Source organism: Pocillopora verrucosa, chromosome 3 (genome assembly GCF_036669915.1).
Source record: "Pocillopora verrucosa isolate sample1 chromosome 3, ASM3666991v2, whole genome shotgun sequence".
NCBI classification, from domain to species: domain Eukaryota; kingdom Metazoa; phylum Cnidaria; class Anthozoa; order Scleractinia; family Pocilloporidae; genus Pocillopora; species Pocillopora verrucosa.
The window spans coordinates 14,403,030-14,423,424 of NC_089314.1; the positions used below are offsets into that span (position 1 = coordinate 14,403,030).

General features: G+C 37.4%; 2 protein-coding genes across 7 annotated transcripts; both read left to right on the forward strand.

The window, feature by feature from the left end:
- The first annotated feature begins 699 nt into the window (after nucleotides 1-699).
- Nucleotides 700-10,715, forward strand: LOC131773314 (adenosine receptor A2a). Of its 6 annotated transcripts, none has more exons than XM_066164013.1 (3): nucleotides 700-762; nucleotides 7,350-7,492; nucleotides 8,844-10,715. In XM_066164013.1, the coding sequence occupies exon 3, from the start codon at nucleotides 8,899-8,901 to the stop codon at nucleotides 9,754-9,756; it is 858 nt and encodes a 285-aa protein (XP_066020110.1). In that variant the 5' UTR covers nucleotides 700-762; nucleotides 7,350-7,492; nucleotides 8,844-8,898; the 3' UTR covers nucleotides 9,757-10,715. The 6 variants fall into 6 exon arrangements, with proteins under 6 accessions (XP_066020110.1, XP_058945295.2, XP_058945292.2 ...); XM_059089312.2 differs by lacking the exon at nucleotides 700-762 and adding an exon at nucleotides 930-966; XM_059089309.2 differs by lacking the exon at nucleotides 700-762 and adding an exon at nucleotides 2,324-2,558.
- Nucleotides 10,716-13,273: 2,558 nt separating this feature from the next.
- LOC131773361 (trace amine-associated receptor 5-like) lies at nucleotides 13,274-16,442 on the forward strand. Its single transcript, XM_066164238.1, has 3 exons — nucleotides 13,274-13,339; nucleotides 13,980-14,611; nucleotides 15,016-16,442. Exons 2-3 carry the CDS (start codon nucleotides 14,564-14,566, stop codon nucleotides 15,895-15,897), a joined length of 930 nt encoding a protein of 309 aa, XP_066020335.1. The 5' UTR covers nucleotides 13,274-13,339; nucleotides 13,980-14,563; the 3' UTR covers nucleotides 15,898-16,442.
- The last annotated feature ends 3,953 nt before the right edge of the window (nucleotides 16,443-20,395 follow it).

Here is a 20,395-nt window from a genome sequence, read left to right on the forward strand (position 1 = left end):
ATTTAGACTTGTTAGAGCAAATATTGATGATGGTCAGTAATCCTTAAACTCTTTAAAAGGTTAATGAAGGTATTTTCGAGTCTCACCTAATTCATTTTAACAGGAATTCGTGTTCATCGCTAAGTACTCAGTTGTTTCCGTTTTATTTTTGTAATTTGTAATTCTTTGATTGATTATTTGACAGTAGTTTACTAATTGACAGCAAAATCCTGCTTGTAAATGAAGCTCATAAAGAGATAAATAAATCATGTGAAGCGAACAGTGCACCGTTTTTGAAGCTTTTAAACTGCATTGTAGATTTTAAAATCAAGTTTTCTGATAATCAGAATTAAGTTGAGTTTTAATCTGTAGCACTGGGTTAAATTTTCGCTCTTTATGCAAAATACTCCCTTGACTCATACTTTCTTAATTTAATACCGAGTCGAACATGGCGAAACGTAGTATTGAAAAGGTATCGTTCGTTTAATGATGTAGCCATATTTTGATGTGGAACAAAACGTTTCGTCGATTTGCTTTAATAGAGCTAGTCGAAATATCGTATTCCATATAGCCAGAGTTATAAAATAAAGTTAAAAACGCCACTGTTGACAAACCTATTTTCTGTCACGTCAAAAGATATATATGTTATTTGCCAGCTGGGAGGTCCGTATGGTGAAAAACTGTGACCGAGGTCTTGAAAATACTGCCCGAGGCCGTAGGCCGAGGGCAGCATTTTCAAGACCGAGGTCACAGTTTTTCACCATACGGACCGACCCTTAGCCGGTAAATAACATATTTATTGTTTTTAAACTTGACGATATTCTTTCCGAAAGAACCCGAATGATTTATGGCCGTAAATACGGCAAGATCTTCCATAAACTGAACAATTTTTGAGTGGGTAAATGGTAGTTAAAATAGAGGTGATACAAATTTAAGAGAGATGCCTCAGCGTAACTGATCTGGCCTTCCACTCAACGCATCGGAAAGGTAATCAGGGTAAGCTCTTATTTTTTCACTCGAAGGGTAGTCGATTTAGTTCCTGAGGCTTGCTCCACTGCGATGACCGAAGATCGCCATGATTAGCTAGCCGCGATAGACCTTAAGTCGCTCTGACACCATCATGATTAGTATGAATTTTAACAGTTATGCCAGGTTATATTTTTCATAATTCCTGTTTTTTTCTATTTGAAATCGAAACTTTATATACTATACAAGTGTTAGCTGTGTTTGATTTTTATTACCGTACGTAAACTCGCAATCTAACTGAGCGTGAAAACCGTTAAAAAAACTCGGACTGTCTATCTTGTTTTATCTTTGAGGATTTTTGTCTCTGCTCACGTTACAATAACGTAAATTACTGCGCCTGGCATTTTTGCAAACCTTTGCTCGCTTGTTCCGAAATTTCACTTTTATTAACGAAAGAAAAGCTAGAAAGAAGTCGCGGAAAAGGTCGGACATAGTACGATTTGGCAGATGGCGTGACAGCTTTAGCTCAGTTCTATGCTTTATACTCTCATAGAGCACGCTCTTTCAACCAATTACAGTACGTGTTATATCCGAGCTTTATTATAAATATCGTTCTTGTGTATCAAGCACTAAAAAAGGTGTACAAATTATTCAATAGACCGCACTTTCTATCGTTTTACTGGCGTAATAGCTTACTTGAGATGCTGGGAAAACACGATAAAAGTTTGTAAATCACGAGCTGGAGGCGAGTGACTTACAATATTTTCGAGAATAACATGAACTATCCTGCTCGAAATCTATCGAACTTGCCAAAGGAAATTAAGTCGCCTTCAAGATGCTGTATGCTGGGCGTGTTAGCCTTGAGTTATGACCAATTTTATAGCTCTATGGAATAATTTTTCGATTTTTCCAAGCCCTGATTGCTTAAAAAGCAGTAAAAGTTGTTGACACACAACTTCTATATATATCAAAAAAACCTCCAAATCACTTAAAAAAAACATTTTTTACTAGACACTATGGTATATAAAACAGCATTTAAAAAGCAAGAATCATAACTTTTAGTTGCATTTTGCTGGATCCAATCTGTTAATGATATTTAAATAATCTAAAGAGGCGATTTAGAGAAACTTCCGGTGAAATAATTTCTTAGTTTACTCCCATAACCATTAATCTTAACACAATGAACGTTAACATTGTACAATTCAAACCGTGATCAATTTTTATTTCTTTTTCCTTGCATGTTTTTTTTATATATCAAATTGGCCGGAAAACAGCTGAAGTTAAAAGATAATTAATTTTACTCACATCACGTTGTTTGCAATATTATGCATTAATTTAAACGTAAATGTATTAGATGCATGTCACTTTCTAAAGAGAGATCAACTATCAATGCAATTAGAATAAAGGAACTTCTAAAGTCGTCAATGGCGTTTTAGGCGGCAGGCATGAAACTGCGAGTTTTTAGCGTATTGAATTTCTCATCTCAGTTTGAACTAAAACAACTTTTCTGCCAAGAGTGATCGACCAAAAGAAAATCACTTGAATGCCATCTGGAATTCATAGCCGAGAGAACAACACGAAATATGGTGAAATTGACGATGCTGATGTTTAAGGTAAGCCGTTGATAGAGTAAAAGTTTATACTATAATTACTAAAGTAGGGGAGTTCAAAAGACGATTAAACTGAAAGGTGGATAGCGTGATGGACCAACAGCAAAATAATTTGAACACGTAAAGTTTTGAATCGACAGGGAATTTAAGGTTATCGTCTTCTGTACCATCTAATGACAAGTCCAAACGTATTCCTGTGGCTCCAGGTGGCTTGAAGGGCAAAAGGAAACTCTAAGCTTTTCAAAACTAGCCAGAATCATGGAATATAAATGGAGTAGGCTATACGACGACAGGACGACTCTTTAATCAATAAGCAGCTTTTAAGTACTCTTCACAGTTTTGAGACCAAACGACTCGGGGAATTCAGCTTTTGGATGCCTATGTTTTTCATGAAAGTGACAGTCATACACTCTTTCTTAATCCTAACCATATATTTTCACTAAATTAGAACTGACTAAAACACAAGCCGCTATAACTGCACCACTTTGTTCTATTCCGAAGAAACTTGTCGAGCATGAGAGGTTGGCTTAATTATAACTAGATAGTAACAGTTACAGTCGATGTTTTGATGTTTTCTTATATAAATTATACCGTCAAGAATAATTGAAAATTAGTTGAATGCCATGCGGTATTCAAACTTCTTTAAACAATCGAGCGAAAAACGTGAAATCCGATGGAAACCTGACGTCCAGCTTGTGCTGAATGAGACACATAGGCGTCCGTGTATGACGAGTCCGAAACAAGTGCAAAAAAAATTAATATAGTGATAGTCAAAGCAAGAATTTATGTTTTGGATCTTTTTCAATTATGGCAATCGAAGTGTCAAAAAGAGTTACTGAAATAGAGACCTTAAACGATGCTTGACCAATATATTCTCATCCGTTCCACTTGATGCACATTCATTCAAACATACTAAATATTCGTCGCATATATTTAAAGAAATATGTTTTTCTTAGTCAGACCATAAATATGGATGACTTAATAAAGACCTAGGGTCGCCTTTCCTTGACACAATCTTATAGGTTGCGGTGGCTTGCATAGCAAACAGACATGTTTAAATGCTCAGACTGAATTGTCAGCATAAAGGTATTTGCATTACATGTTTCGCAGGTGGACGATTCTTCGAAACTTTTTATAATGATTTTTTGGAGATCTGGTACGAAACCTCTCAAGAAAGTCAGTTTCTATGGATGTACCGGCGTTTTCTTTCGTCGAATCTGATATTCTGCTTTTGCTAAATTTCCTCCGGTTTGCAAGCTTATGGAAAGAACAGAGGTTGAAACAATTTCGAACAATCTGTATATTTGACATATGTCAATGGTCGGCGTGCTCCCCCCCATTGAGGTCCTTCATTATCATTTTTATGGAACGTGATCTTTCGGATTCCCAAAATTCCCCTCACAAAGGGAGAAGAAAAACGTTTGGTCTTCTTCATAAAATGATAAATGTACTTTTTTCGTCAAAATGTAATTCTAAAAAATAATTTGTCACCCTAGAAAACAGGTTATTTCGATATGTTGTCACCGCAAAGTTGGCTAAACACTCAGAGTATATTTAGCTGTCGAGAAGAAAAAATCGCCCACCAAAAGAGTCATAAGAATGTTAATTTCGATTTAAAAGAATTGACGTTTATGATTGTTTTACTTTCCTTCATCTAAACCATGTTTTAAACGAAACTTGATCCCCATAAATTGAATTTCGTCCGGTAACCACTGGGCGGAAAAACAAAGAACTTAATTTACCAGCAAGAAATGCCTAATATGCATCAGACATCAAGGTTTAGTAAAAAGGTGGATAAATTCAAGGAAATAACAATCTAAAATATATTATCTTATAAACAGTAGGTCTACCGGCAATAAGGACTCATTCTTTTGAAATAATAATCGCGACTGAACACGAGCGGAGACAAATGACCAAAAAACACTTGTTTTGAAGGTACGTGCGATGTCTGTTCTCGGAAATGAGATATGATCAATTTGTAAAACGAACAATCTCTAAGAGGAAGAATATTTCAGGGATTTAAACTCACTGTCGTCAATATATATATGCAGTTGAGCCAGAAAAAAACCGGTTTTAGCCTAATATAATAACTTATTTCCAATTTGATCTGACATATGAAATACCCGTTTCTCAATCGCTGAAAAAAAAATTGATTAATAAGAAACAGAGGCATCAGATAAGAACCCATATGAAACATATCGTGAAAGAAAGACCTCAGATTATAAAGTGTGGTGAACCAAAAACAAATAACCGGTAGATCTGTGTAAATGAAGCTTTTGAATTTTCATAAGGAAACCCTCAAGCTAATGCCATTCGGAGAAATGATTATCTTCCGGTTCCTTACGGAACGATGAGACGTCCCTGTCATCAGTGAAAAAGGCCAAATTATATTTCTGCTGGAGGAACGACTTCTGTGCTTCACCTCAAGTGGGTTTTATCGTCAAACGACTTGCTGCGGCGAATTCCAAATTCCTTCATTTTCCTTTAATGCACTCCGCACCAGTTCGTTAAAGCGCATTCTTTTTTTTTTTTATTTCTTTTATTCCAGTTTCGTAAATATCCTTTTCGGGCCTTATGTTAATTTCTCTGCACTATATATTTGGTCTTTCACGCCTTTTAAGTAGTTCTTTGTTTTTGGTTGTGAGTAATATCGTTCCGATCAATGGGTTTGGAATATTTCGGTTCCCCGACCCAACTCTCAGTATTTGGAATTTACTTCTTCCCCTTCCTCTGCTCTACACTTTTTTTCGGCACGAATTGATCAATTGCTGAAAACAAGGGTGTTCGTTCGAAGAGGGCCGTCGCCTCTTCAAAAGCGGTTGTCCGAGATTGTCAACGAATTGGTAAAACGCCCGGGAAGCGAGTTAGTAAAATCTATATACGATTTTTATTGAAAAGCAATCAAAGGGCGATCATAATCGCCAAATTGACCAAGAATGGAAATTTATGACCTTTTTATTCCAATCTTAATTAAATCTGCTATAAAAGAAGGTGAGTGTTATCAATCATCTAAAACAAAGGCGAATTGACAAAGAAAAGAATTTCACAGCAAGAAATGGCAGATTCAATTCTAGAGATGGTACACCGGGTTAGGGCGAACTGAGGTGAGTAAAGCTTGTTTCTTACGGAAGAAGCTCGAGAGAAAAGAAAAGGGGAAAAAGGGAAAAAGAGCAAACGCATTTAGATCGAAAAAATAAACGATGTCACAGATTGGAAAAACGGTTCACCAGAGTCGTCAACTGATCAATGTTACATTATGAATAAGCTTGTGAGTACCTCCAGTAAAATCAACAAAATGGAATCCTTAAACATGGTTACCTCAATGGATATAAGTCTATGAGAAGTTATGTCATATCCCCCTTGAATAACAATTTATGTTATAAATGAAGAGGACTTGGCAAAAATTTTTGCTATATGTGTAGGTTTCAACATTGAGATATTTTTAACACTTCTCTAAATTTCCGACAGTTTACATTAATTTTTTAAAGCTTTTGAATTGGATCTTCATCAACCTGTTTTGTTCTGTAGACGTAAAATTAATTCAAATTACCGCGGTGGCTTGAAGAAACTTTTGGTTTGGCTTTATAGAAAAGTAAAGATGCATTCGTAATTTAAAACGAAAAACTTCAGCTTTCTTAAACGTTAAAAATATTAAGAGTAATAAGCATACATTGGATAGCAATATGTAGTTCATGTCATGTGAAACACATTAAGACTTGAGGCTTCACAATAGCGGTGCAGGTATCTTTCGGTAAAAAAATTGTCCCGTGTTGTTTTCAAGGAATCGCCACAAACTAAGTATCTATAGAGACGATATTGTTCACCGGAATTTAAAGTAAAAGAAATCTGCTTATTCTTAGTGTTACTTTAAAAGAAGAAACGAGTCGTGGGAAGTACACAACCAGCTGTCATTCCATGTAATTAACTGGGTTCGAAATTCAATTTCTGTATTGAAACTGCACAGTGTTGGTCAGCATTCAGTAAGCGCTCAAAGCGAGTCAAAAATACTACGTATTGTTATTGGGTTTCTTTCTGTAGACCTGTTTAGTTCCACAACCTCGTAATTAGCCAGCCCTTTTCCATTTACGCACACTACGAGGAATTTTCTAGTATAGGACTGAAATCTGTAAAATGTGATTCAAATACATTCTGTTTAGTTTCGCTAGAATTCGCAAATTCTTCATTATTTTTTGAGGGGAGCTTTTTGAGGCATAATTGGGGGATTTTTTATCTTACAAATCTGTCACACAATGGAATACTTATGAAACACCTCCTGTCGTGAAAACGAGAAAAAAAAGCCTGATTTCGAAGGAAAACAATAGCATTACAGTAGCACTCTATATCGTTAGCGTCTTTGATGGGTAATCTAAAGAAAACCAAACAGAGAACTAATCTGCAATTCAAAGAGGGGAACTGTGGAAAATTTCTTTGAATTCTGACGAGGCGAATTTCGTTCGAAAAGTATGAGTGTAGAATCCTGTTTATATAGAGCGAGCGTTACCTATTTTTTAAGTAGAAGAGTGCATTAATAGTGACCTGTGGTTCCAACCAAAGTTTCATTTTTTCAACTTTAAATGAACCAAGACAAAGGTCGCTTGATATCCACACTTAACTTCTATTCATTCTCAGGTGGATCATCCACGTAAATCAAATACGTTTTGATTAAGCCCTCCGGAATTTTCCTGGGGTGATCGATCGAAATTAAAATTTAGCACGCGCTTAAAAACCGTCCACAGATATCAGCGGGTCCATGAATTTACTCAAGTTTTAAAATCCTTTTTTTTTCCCCCACAGCTGAATGAAGAGTAAAATTGCACGGAGATTTGTACTGCTCTGTCGAAAAGATAATTGTTTGAGAAGCCAATGGTGAAGACAGCCATCTGAAACGAAACCAACCGATGAAATCACAACTCTTACCATCAGCGCAGATAAGTAAGGTGAGCTTATTTTTATAAGTTTTCAGTCTGTTATCGTTGTTTTGGGACCGAAAATTGGCACCATAATAGTTTTTAATTCGATCCTTTACGGATGCGTTGTTACTACGTTGTCTCGATATTTTACACATTTTCAAAAAATTCGATTATTTTTACCCTTTAGGAAGAAAATCATTTGCATATAAAAAATTAGCATTTGTTTTTCTCGAGAAATCGTTTGGTACATTGCACATACATAAACGGTTTATTGAAATAGCTCTAAAATAAAATTCAAATTTTAAACATCATGTGAAATCTTTGCACGTGGACCTGATCCTGTTACCCTTAAGCTAACCTTAGGTAATTGAAAGAAATATATATATTCCTTTCGGCCCCCCACGGGGCTAGGAAATTCATCAAAAAACGGAGTTTATACACAAAGTGTTGGCAATATTTATTCGACCCTTTCATAACGTTCTTAGCGAATATGTTTCCGTCAAAACATATTTTTTTTCCATATTTATTATGTGTCTGCACCTGAAAATTAACACAATAAAGTTCATCGAAAAATACGACTCTTATTGGAGATTGGAAGTTCATTCTAAGGTGCCTATTAGTAAGCTAACGATGAGGTGTGATAATCAGGTCAATTCTTAATGGTCTATTAATTATGTCCTGCGTCTTTTCACGACGAGAAAAGAAAAACTCGGCGTCTTCAAGCGGAATCAAACCCCTTCCTCTTAGCCTGAGTTACAGAGAGCTTTATACTGCGAGAGGCCTCTGCGTAAAATGTTTAACGAGATGTTTTAATTTTATAACTTTTTTTGTTTCTGTTCAACACACACAAAAAATGCATTTTTCCATTAAGGTGTAAGTGGCGCGAAGCAGCAGATTGCACATGCGATCTCTTCATAACTATTTCATTCACCATGATTAAATTATTTTTCCTTTCGCGATACAAGTAAACGTTTATGAGGTGTTGGGCACTCTCCATTAGGGAGGGGTAAACGTTTTTACGATTTTTTTCGATGACTAAAACTGTTTGATTGAAAAATCTGTCTCCAACGAAATAACCGTGTGCAACCTACGTGAACCCCGGCGTGAATTTTTGTCACACGGAGGCATGACGATCATGGCCATTAAAACCAGATTGTCTACGACCCTTGACATACAAATAATTGTACAAATATTGTACATATCACGAATTTAAGATCTGTCACGCGAGAACTGGTGGTAGGGAGTCAACATTAATACTACCGAGTTAATAAGGAGAATAGACTATAAGTATGCAGCGAAATTGTTGGCGCATCGGTTTGCGGTTTTTCATGTCTTTGTTTGATTCCTCAAAATAAGTGCATGTGTTTCATATTTTTAGCCCATGAAGATTAGAAGGTAGGAGATCGATGAATTCACTTCAACCGTGCTAAGAAATGTCTGCTGTGATCAAGAGCCCAATCTGGCTACCAATCTTTACTACGGAATTTCTTGTGATAGTGATAATCAACGTGCTCACCCTGATGGCCTTTGCTAGAAACCACCGTCTACGCAATCGCAGCACATATCTAGTGATGAACCTGACCGTGGCCGACCTATTGGTGGGTTGTCTTACTGGCCCTGCGTTCTTGCTCAACACGACTAAAGGAAGTGTTATATGGCGAAATTACATCACATTTGCTGCCTTAGTCACATTTCCGTTTGCTGCCCAATCTAATCTTTCGCTCATTTGCCTGGAGCGCCTGCACGCAACAGTTTTTCCTTTCAGGCATTGCTTACTTGGAAGATGGTTTTATTGTAGAATCATAACAGGCAGCTGGATTATTTCCTCAGTGATGGGCTTTGTGGTAGCCCATTTGTTATTTGAAGGCTCTTATGCCGCAGAGTTCTCCTACTTATTGGCTTCATTCACGCTGTTCAATACCCTTGTCCTTACAGTATCATACAGCATTGTTACGATCAGTGTCCAAAAGAGCCCTCAATCCCAGCATCGTGGAACATCAGCCAAAGAAAAAAAACTAACTGTGACATTGTTCATTGTCATTGGAGTTTCTGTTCTCGCCATGATGCCTGTTACCCTTTACAAGTTTCTGCCAATCAACATACAAACAAAGCTAGCTTCAGATCGTTACAAACACGTTGGCTATGCAATAGATGTGATATATTTCACCAGTTCCATAGTAAATCCTATTGTATACGCTATAAGACTGAGGGAATTCAGAAACACAATACGAAAAATTTTAGGAAAGCAAGGAGAAGCTGGTGTGGACTTTACATCGCGCAGTGCGCAATAAAGTGACTTTTAGTGGAAACACACTCGTGAACATAAAGGAACAACAATTCAAGGGCTAACTACAATGGAAAATTTCTGGAACAACGACAATGTAAGTTCGAAATGGAAAATGAACAGCTGTTCCGTCCTGGCTGTGTTCGCTCTTATACGGCGTGTCAGCCTGAAATAGAGTAGCCTGTATACATATTATCCCATGAATGAAAAATGACTCTGGTTAGATAGGATTCTTTACATATCTCAAATATATATATATAAGTATTCTCGTGCATGGTGGGTCTCGCAAAGCCACTTTACTCTAAAACATTTTGGGTTTATCAACTGAGTTGATAATGTAAATTGGCCAATGTAACTTACATTATAAATTCAGGGGATAAACCAAATTATCTAATAATACTTCCACCCCCCTCCCCTCCCCCCTCACAAGCAGCACCAGAGTTTTTTAGACACTCACCCGCTATTAGGTCGTTTTTAAGTCATACAAACTGCAATAAGTAGAATACGTTGAATCCGAAAAATATGCTGTCGTTAAGAAGAATGATTTGCTTGTAAATGTTCGTTCAGTCAGTAAACTGCAGTGTAGGCAAATGCTTAACACAATGACTCTCTTTTATTTTGCTTGTCTTTGCATACGATAAATGGAATTTGCGAGGAACGGCAAAAAACGTTCGCATGTACCACTAAACTTTGCAAAAGAAGTCTTGAACCATGTACATATTTGAATTTGCTCGTCTGTACTAAATTTATGGCAAGACCGAACGTATACAGTCGTTACTGAGAATCACAAATTGAATCAAACATAACAATGAACGAAAAAAAAAGTTATAAACTGTCATGACTCAACAAAATACAGCTGTAACAAGAATATCACTTCCCAGAAATACCAAGTATTTGTGTTGTTATTTTAGGTTTTTTTATCGAACCTTTAAAGTACATTTTCTGTTATGGGTGTCTATGAGACGCTAAAAACATCATTTCTTACCTTTTGCGTCTTGATATCGCCGTTCTGTATATGTTTTTTCATCTTTTAATGACTATTGACTTACGGAAGATAAATTTGTTCCGCCACATCACCACCTGTCATGAAAGGAAAATTTATCGAAGGTGATGAATTTTAATTTCGAAGGATTGTTTATTAAATGAATTGTCACGAGAAAACGTGCATCAAATTATCAACAGTCAGGGCTTTTTCCTTCTGAAAGAGAGCTGGCAATCGAAAGTCCTCGGCGAGTGTACCATACTTCGTCAATGACAATAAATTGAAAAAAAGGAAAGTAACGGAAAGTAAAAGACTTTTTTATAAGTAAAACTATTATTTAACATTTAAGACATTTAAGTAATCAAGTTGTCGTGTGGCCTTAAAAATGAACGAGATATGACGTTGCCGTTTGAGGCCGCTTTTCATTTCTAATGTAATAAAACTTAAAAGACAAAGCGCTTCATATCAGTCAGAAGTCATGCTACGTGAACGTGAAACCTGAGACATGAAGTTTAATCCAGATTCCGTTAAGGATAAAACCCCTAATTAAATGCGTTGCAAAGGTGAGTAACAAGTAATTTCTTTGACGTTGAAAGCCTTTCACTCGAAATCTTAGTAATGTGACCGAAGGCTCAAACGCTGTTCATAACAATTGTTATTATGCCGCGTTTGGGTGAAACGAAAAATTCAGAAACACTGAGATTACATTTTACCCTAAAAAGACTTAAATCAAAGAGAGCCAATCATCCTCCTTGCTTGGGACATAAAACCTCCTCCATGGTACAAAAGAGACAATTCAGATGAAGTAGCTATCAGGAATTAATTTCAAAAAGCGCTTCCGGGGATGGATAAAGCATATTTAATATTAGGCTGGAGGTCAATCTCAGCATTGATCAGAATCTTTTTAGAATTTTTCTCTGTTTGTTGAAGCGACTGCTACAGGAGCGTTCACCATGACATTTGCAACAAGCAGCAAACGAAAAGCGGGCAAAAGTGGACATTTTGTAGTCTGCTATCGGCCGTTGGTGCACCAAGGGTAATTCATCAGTGTTGCACTGCGCATCCTGTACTGCGTATAGATATCACGTAGAAAAGGCGAATAAGCGCGCATGCATTCCGAGAGCGCGGTATTGCTTTTCAATCAATGGACCTGGTAAAGAGGTACAGTGGTCTTTTGCTCTTGAGCGAGCACGGTGACTGATATTTTTTATTTCATAGTTTTGGCTTACATGTATCCCCCTTTAAACTGAAGGGGGAAAAAGATATATCTATAAGCGTGTTCGAAACTAGTTACTCGAGGATGGAAATTATTACCTTGAAAGCGACGATTCGAGGAACGTTTTGAGTCTATGTCGTTTAAAATTGCGTGATTTTTTCCACAAATTTTATATCAAATTGTTTCATAGGCTCGAGACTATCCAACTATGAAGTTTGTTTTCAAGTGTTAGTTTAACAACCTTTGCTTGCAGCCGCTGAAAAATGTAGTGTGCACCAATGAAATGACGTGCGTAATTTATGCCAGTACAGGCACCAATGGGGTAGGTTTCGCCCATCATATCTTAAACAAGCTCTTATGTTCGTCTTCCCGTGACCTTCACAAGTTAATCTTTGTTTGATTTCCATGGAGCGGCTACACTATTTGATCAGGATATGGTTCTACTGTAGAAGTATCATGAGCAGTTTGTTGATAACCTTTATCGTGGCTTCTGCAATGGTCTGTTCAGACTTCAGAAGATGTACATCCAGAATTCTTGAACGTACAAGGTAGACTGATTGTGCTTTTTCTCATTTGTGTCGCCGTTTCTCATATCATGGTTATTTTAGGAATCCAACATAGCATTCATTCTCCACCTTGTGGCTCAATCCTCAAGGACAGAAAGCTTGCAGTAACAATTTTCATAGCTACTGAAGTTTCTGATGTAACCATTCTCCCATTTGCCATCTTCTTTTCTCTACCAGTTGCCGCTTAAGAACAATTAGCCAGTTTTTCAATCAGGCTACACTAAACTACTCAAATTCGTATAATAAGATGGCTTATGGGCCGCAGGATACATTTTACCTTATCGTTTTACCTTCGTTACTACAGTCCAACCCCAAGAAGGTAGAGCACTTATATTGGAGAGAAGAGTTTCAGGAAAAAATAATAATTTGCGAGTGCCTGTCAAATTACTCCGCGGTAAATGATATCCTTTGAGTACATATCAACCGACAAAAGTTGTTCTAGGGGATGACTGAATTATGAAAGGTATATAAAAAGAGAAAGGAATGAAGATGGCTTTTAGAGGAGTAGACAATTATGTCTACAGGGATGGACATCGCCAATTGCTTGGTCAGGCAACAGTCATAATTTCCGATCACCACAAATTTCCAATTTTCATGAATATTGAATCAAGCTACAACGGAATTGTATTATTCGTGATTCTAAACTGATTGATGTTTGACGTTTTGGGCCGTTTTTAATTACTGGTTTAATTTAAGTCTAAAGTGAAACGAACTTAATATCGATCAACTGTCATCCGGCATGAACATAACAAATAAGAAAGAAAGTTTTAGTCAGATTCAAATTAAGTCCAACAGAATAGAACCCTAGTTGGAGACACCGAGGAAGGTTAGTTGGAAGTAATTTTCATAAGTTGAAAACGTCTCGACCGAAAGTGACGTGTTCTAAGCGTCAAATTCTGTTCATAGCAGCTGCATCAATATTCTAGAATATGTTGCTTTCAGCGAAGCTTTCTAGAGATTTATTCTAAATTCTGTGCAGGATTATGTTTCTCAGGATGAAAACGTCACAGACAACATGCAAAAAAATCACTTTATCATACAATCGGCCGTACATATGTAAATTTGGCTGAGGTTGCTGTCGTTTAAGCTTGTTGAGAAATACCTCTCTTTCAAAGTCCAAATAAGACAGTCTAGGTGAAAGAGCCGACCTATCTTATACTACCACTGGTCATGAGTAATTTCGTCCGCGGCGCATTTTAGAATTCTTGTTGTGGCCTTCCTACGAATTTCTTAGTTCAACAGGAGTTGAATAAGCATGAAAATTGCGACAGCCCGCAAAAGAAGGATAAATTTCCGTTTGTTATCAGACTTTCAGGCTCCAAAAATGTTTGCGTTTCTTTAATTAAGAAAGTCAGTCTCTTTTTATATTGGATCGATTTCACCATTATTAGGAAAAGCAAAAAAATAACCCTTATTTTTATTCATTGTTTTAACCGTGATTATATTCTTATACCCGTTGCGTATAGGAGGCTAGGTCATGACTCGTGATCGCCCTTTAGGAACCAAGAAACTGGTGAGAGCGAAGCACCACTAACCTTCGACGTGGTGGCCATTACCATCGTGTTTTTATGTCGCTAAGTCTTCGAACACTGGTCTAAGAGAACTTCAGCTGCCTGCTGCGAGGTTTGCTTGCGTGAAGCATAAAGAACATATTTTTAAAAGGGATTCAGAAAACAAACATTTTTCTTTTAAAAAATTTTGTAAACATCAGTTATTCGTTGCCAGTTAAAGGAATCTTCCAGGGCGCTTGCGGCTTCTCAATCGTTCGATTTTTAACAAAGGTTGCATGCCGTTGCAGACTTTACGAAGGTAAAAAGCCACTTCACCTCGCGTCATCATGGGTTTTACAAGATGCAAATGTATGAAATGAAACTGTCTCCTCAAAAGTGCTGTGTTTGTCCTCTTCATTAACATTGTCAGTTCTATATTTTAAGTTCCCATAGTTCCAGGATAAAAGGCTTTAACTTTTGAAGGCGTTTCCATATAGCTCCTTTCATTTGCATGCGTGAACCTTTTGGTGGTTGCTATAAAGTATGATTGACCAATCTGCATGAAACTCGACGTAATAGCTGAGCAACGCGACCTGACGTTTCTACAGGTTTGTTGATTTTCAGTGTGCCTGTGCGAGTCGAGATCTGAGCCCCTTTAATTCTACAGGATATCTTGAAAATTAGCTTGCAAGGAAGTAGGTTTATAGACACCCCTGCCTTGACATGTATCGTTGTTCACTTTTATATATGGATGTAAATTTAATGAAAATCTGGCGAAAAATTATTCGTCCCCGACCGGTTGCCCATCAAGGAATTGTGTTGCCACGTGCAGTGTCAGTCCTTATTTTCATTGAAGTCCAAAAACGGTAAAATTTGCTTAACTAGACGACATAAATTACTAACTGCCAAAGTACTGCTTGAAGATGTTCCCGTTAACAAGGTTTGCAATTCAAATAGTCGTAGTCTTACAGTTTTCTTTTTCATTGCTTATGTTTATATTTTTTTATGCTAGCTTGAGAGAAATCACATATGGCAGACTAATATATATTGGGCTCAGTCATCCAAAGAGATGAGCACGGAAGACCCTGTACACAGCAGTAATGCCTGGATTGTCTTATTTATCGCCGAGTCTATCGTGATCGTGATAAGCAACGCCCTCACTCTTTTGGCATTTGCTAAAATCCACCATCTACGCAAGCGCAGTACGTACCTAATAATAAACTTAGCTGTGGCAGATTTGTTGGTGGGCGCCCTGACGGTGCCTATTTCAGTACTGTATTTTCATAAAGATGAAGACCGAGTCGTCTACTTAGGAGTCCTTAAAACAACAATTATATTCATCTTCCCGCTAGCCTCGCAAGTGAATCTTTGTTTGATTTCCATGGAGCGCCTACATGCAACCCTTTTCCCATTCAGACATTGCTTGATTGGAAAATGGTTTTACTATAGAGGTATCATGGGCAGTTGGTTGATTAACTTCTTCTTGACAGCTATTATGGCTTGGTTGGACATCGCAGACATTCATCCAGAGTTCTTGTACGTTCACGGCACATTGATTGCGCTTTTTGTGGTTTTTATCGCGGTTTCTCACATAGCAGTTGTCATAAAGGTTCAAAGCAGCCGTCACTCTCCACCATGTGGCTCATTACTCAAAGAACGGAAGCTTACAGTTACACTTTTCATAGCCACTGGAGTTTCTGTACTGACTATTCTGCCTTTCGCCATCAATTCTGCCCTACCCTTCGAAACACCAGATAGATTGACCAGCATTTCGATCCACATTGACTTGGCATTGGCGGCACTTTATCATTTGAATTCAATTGTTAATCCTTTCGTGTATGCAATACGATTGCAGGAGTTTAGAGATGAAATCAGGAAGCTTATCACTAGATGAATCAAAGCGGGTGGTAAACCGAAGAAACCGTTTAAGTGGCAAGGCATAGAGATCATAAAGGATCGAAATGCAGAGGTGGAGCAGGTGACTTGCGTTAAGGATTATGATAGGTGGCCTCGGATGAATAAACAAGTTTGCTCTGTCACGAAGATTTCACTGAATTAGTTGTAATCATTATACCTCCAAAAAGGTTGTTACATTATTATGGTCCTTGTAAGGCTGCCAGTTCATTGTGGTTTCGACCTATCATAACTTCGTATCCATCCAGGTTCAGCGTATTGAATTAAAAAACTCTTGCGATTAGATCAAATGTTTAGTTAGCAGATTTGTTTCGATTCCAGCCTAAATTCTGGTTCACGTTTTGGTGAGTTTGTTTTACCTAGGTATCATATATCATACCTTATTAAACAAGAAACTTTCTAATGAATGTCTCGGTCTAAGCGAATGACCTAAGGAGGTTAGAGAGTTTAAAGGCACAATTCAGTCAGTTGTTGTTAAGAACAAGTCTCTGTAAGAATCAAACAAATATTAAATATGTAAAATCTCTGCGGGCCTGCCTCTACTTTTTATAGAGGCAATTCGCGAAAAAAGCTCAAAATCAGATATTGTATAATTTGGCGATGTTTAAATGTTCTCAACAACAAATGTTTCAGACAAATAAAACATGCACGGCTTTGGAAGAATGTTATCTTATGAGCAATATCCCGAAGAGAAATCTCGCCTCTGGTTGTCATCTTTTAAAAAACATTGATCAAACCTAATGGAGGACTACTCGACGTAACTTTAAACATATACCTCAAATCGTGTGCATATCATCCAGATTCCGAGTGCTGCACCTTCTTTAATGGAATTTGAGCAACCCGAAGTCCTCTGAAGATACACTGATATACCTATATGTCATTTGAAACATGTTGAAGTCGGCTGATCTACACTAAAGTATCCTCACACCGATCATTGTCATAAACATGTACGTTATCACGATGGCGTGACGCTGTATTTCTCCATGAAGTTTCCGTCGGTCGCTCCAAAGAAGACAGGAAATTGATATTTTTCATTTTCCGCTTTCTGAAGGAAAAACAACCAAAAAAAAAAAAAAAAGAGGAAAACCTTGATTGAACGCTCGAAAACACTGAGAATCTAAGAGTATAAATCGTAACTTGTCAGCGGCTGTACTACAGGTAAAACCCAGTTGCAACCAAATCAATTTGAACGACATAGGCATCTCCTTACAAATAGCAGATACGGGCAGTTATCATTTCCTTGTGACAGGAACTAAGATATTTCAAATCATCTGAAAACTGTCAGAAAACTGTTAAAAAATTTGCATAAGATATGACGAGGAGAGACTTATCACCGCCGCAGTGCTATCGAGTCAATCAATGTTTCCTTCTATGTCTTGATAAAGAAAAAATCATAACAAAGTTCGAAATAAAAGATTTAATGAAATCATAATATCATAATTCCACCTTTCAAACAACTTATTATCCACACGCAAATCGCAACTTGTCACTTGAACGAAACTGCCCATGGTTAATATGTAATCCGGATTGCTTCATGTCCTTCAGGAAAAAGAACAGCGATTTCATCACCATTATTTTCCATACTTTTCTCCCGGATATCTTTTACAAGCTTAAAGAAAGATGAATATAACGCAATCTCCCAGTGATTTACACGAGAGGAAGTCAACGGTCTCTTTAATTTTCCCCTGAGGTGGCCGGCTCACCAGGAGGAAAAAGGAGATCGTTCGGTCTAATAACGTTAGTCTGTGGAGACCATCAAGCTAATAGCTGAGAAGATTGTGCCCTTTAGTTGATCAGTGACAGCATTAATTATTTCAAATCTGTATTTCTCGGTCCAAGCGACATCAAAAATAGTTCCTTTGTAATTTTGTAAGCACTTTCTATAGCATTTTATTGTCAAGGGAAATGAATCTCAAGGCTCAAAGCCAATACAACGTTCGAGCACGTGAAAGACTCCCTGAATGAAGCTAAATTTTGGAAATTGATTGCGATGAAATTCCTGTTCCGTTTTCTGTACTGCAGGGATACTGAGTAGTTCAAAATCTCCACTTTGTGATGATTTTCGCGCGAGTAGTACAAATTGCTATTGTGACGACTGGGTTGTACATGTAGTACTGCCGCTGACAAGCTGCGATTTCTGCTCTTAGATTCTCAGTGTTTACGAGCGTTCAATTGAGGTTTTCTTCTTTTTTTTTTAGTTGTTTTTACTAAGAATGCGCAGAAATCTGCTGATACATCCAAAAATGTCCATTTCTCGTCTTCTTTGGGGTGATCGATGGAAACTTCAGAGAGAAATACAGCGTCACGCCATCGTGACAACGTACATTTTTATGACAAATGACCGGTGTGAGGATAATTTCGTGTAGATCAGCCGACTTCAGCTTGTTTCAAATGACATACAAGTATATCAGTGTATCTTCAGAGGACTTCGGATCGCTCAAATTCTTATGAAAGAAGGTGCAGCACTCGGAATCTGGATGTTATGCACACGATTTGAGGTATATGTTTGTAGTTATGTCGAGTAGTCCTCCAAGAAGTTTGATCAATTTTTTTTTTAAAAGATGACAACCAGAGGCGAGATTTCTCTTCGGGATATTGCTCATAAGATAAATTTCTTCCAAAGCCGTGCATGTTTCATTTATCTGAAACATTTGTTGTTGAGAACATTAGATGTAAACATCACCAAATTATGCAATATCTGATTTTGAGCTTTTTTCGCGTATTGCCCCTATTAAAAGTAGAGGTAGGCCCGCAGAGATTTTTACATATTTAAAAGCTAAAATATTATAACCAGCTAGGTGGGTAGATTCAGTTCCAGAATCGGTGTACTTTTGGAGAAATTCAGATAAACGTTTTCCCTGTTTTACCCGACAACAAAAATGACCGAAACTGTACCGAGATGAATAATCTCTTGGTGTGTGATGTCACTACGTATGGTAGAAGTGCCAATTTGTAATGTTGTATTTAGCTTGAGATAGAGAAATAAACATTTCACTCTTTTTTTGCGAAGTTTTTGTATGAAAATGAGGCTTTGAGCCTCGAACAAGCAGCCGTTGTTACCATGGCAACAAGAGTGCTGCGACCTTTAAAAAGGGCTTTTTATGCATCCCCCTGAGTGCCTAACTGCATGCAAAATTTGAAGGGGGGTTGAAAATTTTTATTTACCTAGATGTTTGATTCTCACAGAGACTTGTTCTTAAACGAACTAAAAGCTAGTTGGTGGAATTATCTTTTATGCGTATTTTTACTAGAACAGTCACTCTACCCAGGCCTGCCGATTATGACATTAGTAAAACCAACGCGCCACGTTAGTCGTTTATTATCTCATACTCGGTGCGCTCTCGTAGAATAATTGTTAAATATTCACTATTCTTTACATTACATATGTAGTTGACTTCTCCAAAAGACGTATTGTTAATTATAATTTTGATTTAAGGATAACGACATTCACATTTTTAAGAATTAAGATGCTGAGGACAGTGCCTCAGTAAGCTGTTATTTTCAACTGCTTTTACACTTAAAAGACGTTTCTTATGTTATCTGTACAGACTATGTGCTTTACTGAGTCTTTTTAATCATAGGAAAATATAATTTACCCAAGCCTTATCCAGGCTTTAGTGACCGTCATCAGTAAGTACGGCTATTATAATTCTAAAATTATGGTTTTATTCACAAAATGACAGGCTACATAGTCACATTAAAAATAAATCAAACAGTTGATCAGTGAGGCAAAAGGCCTAATTTTTTTGAACAGCCTTGACTGTGCTCTGTTCTGTTGTAACGCACGCAGGAAGCGGCTAGAGCACGAAAGAAGTGTAGGGAGAAACACGGGACGTATGCGAAAAATTTCCCGACTTCTTGAGTACTCTGGTCGCTTCCTAAGTGCTTTACAACAGAACAGAGCATAGTCAAGGCTCCTCTATTGTTTTTATAATAAATAAAAAAATATAATTTTCAAAACAACCTTCATTTCCAAAGCGAAAGACAGTGTCGTCAACATGCTCTCTACTCTCATAAAGCACGCTACAATAAGCTACTCAGAATCCTTGTTAGAATGTTTCAAATAATCTGATTGGTTGAAAAAGACTAAAGCTGTCAAAAATGTAAAACCACCAAAGTTCACCATCTAAAGTAGTTTACGAACTGAAGTAGTTCGGCAGGTCGAATTTCTGCCTGAAGTTTTTTTAGTTACTTATACATAATCTGAAAGTGAAACGTCCAGTGAAATCCGGCCTAATCGTGGCTTATAAAAACACGCAAGTGTTTTTCACATGACAAGTAAAAAACAAACTGCTCCAGGCTTGCCTTTTATGAATGAAGGACAGCCGAATTCACGGGAACATGAAGATTGCTCGGGATGACAGCGCCGTAAAACTCGGTGTGACTGATGTGGCCTTCCACTCAACGCATCGGAAAGAACTGTAGGCTCTTAGTTATTGACTCGAAGGGCGGCCGATGTAATTTCTGAGGCTTGTTTC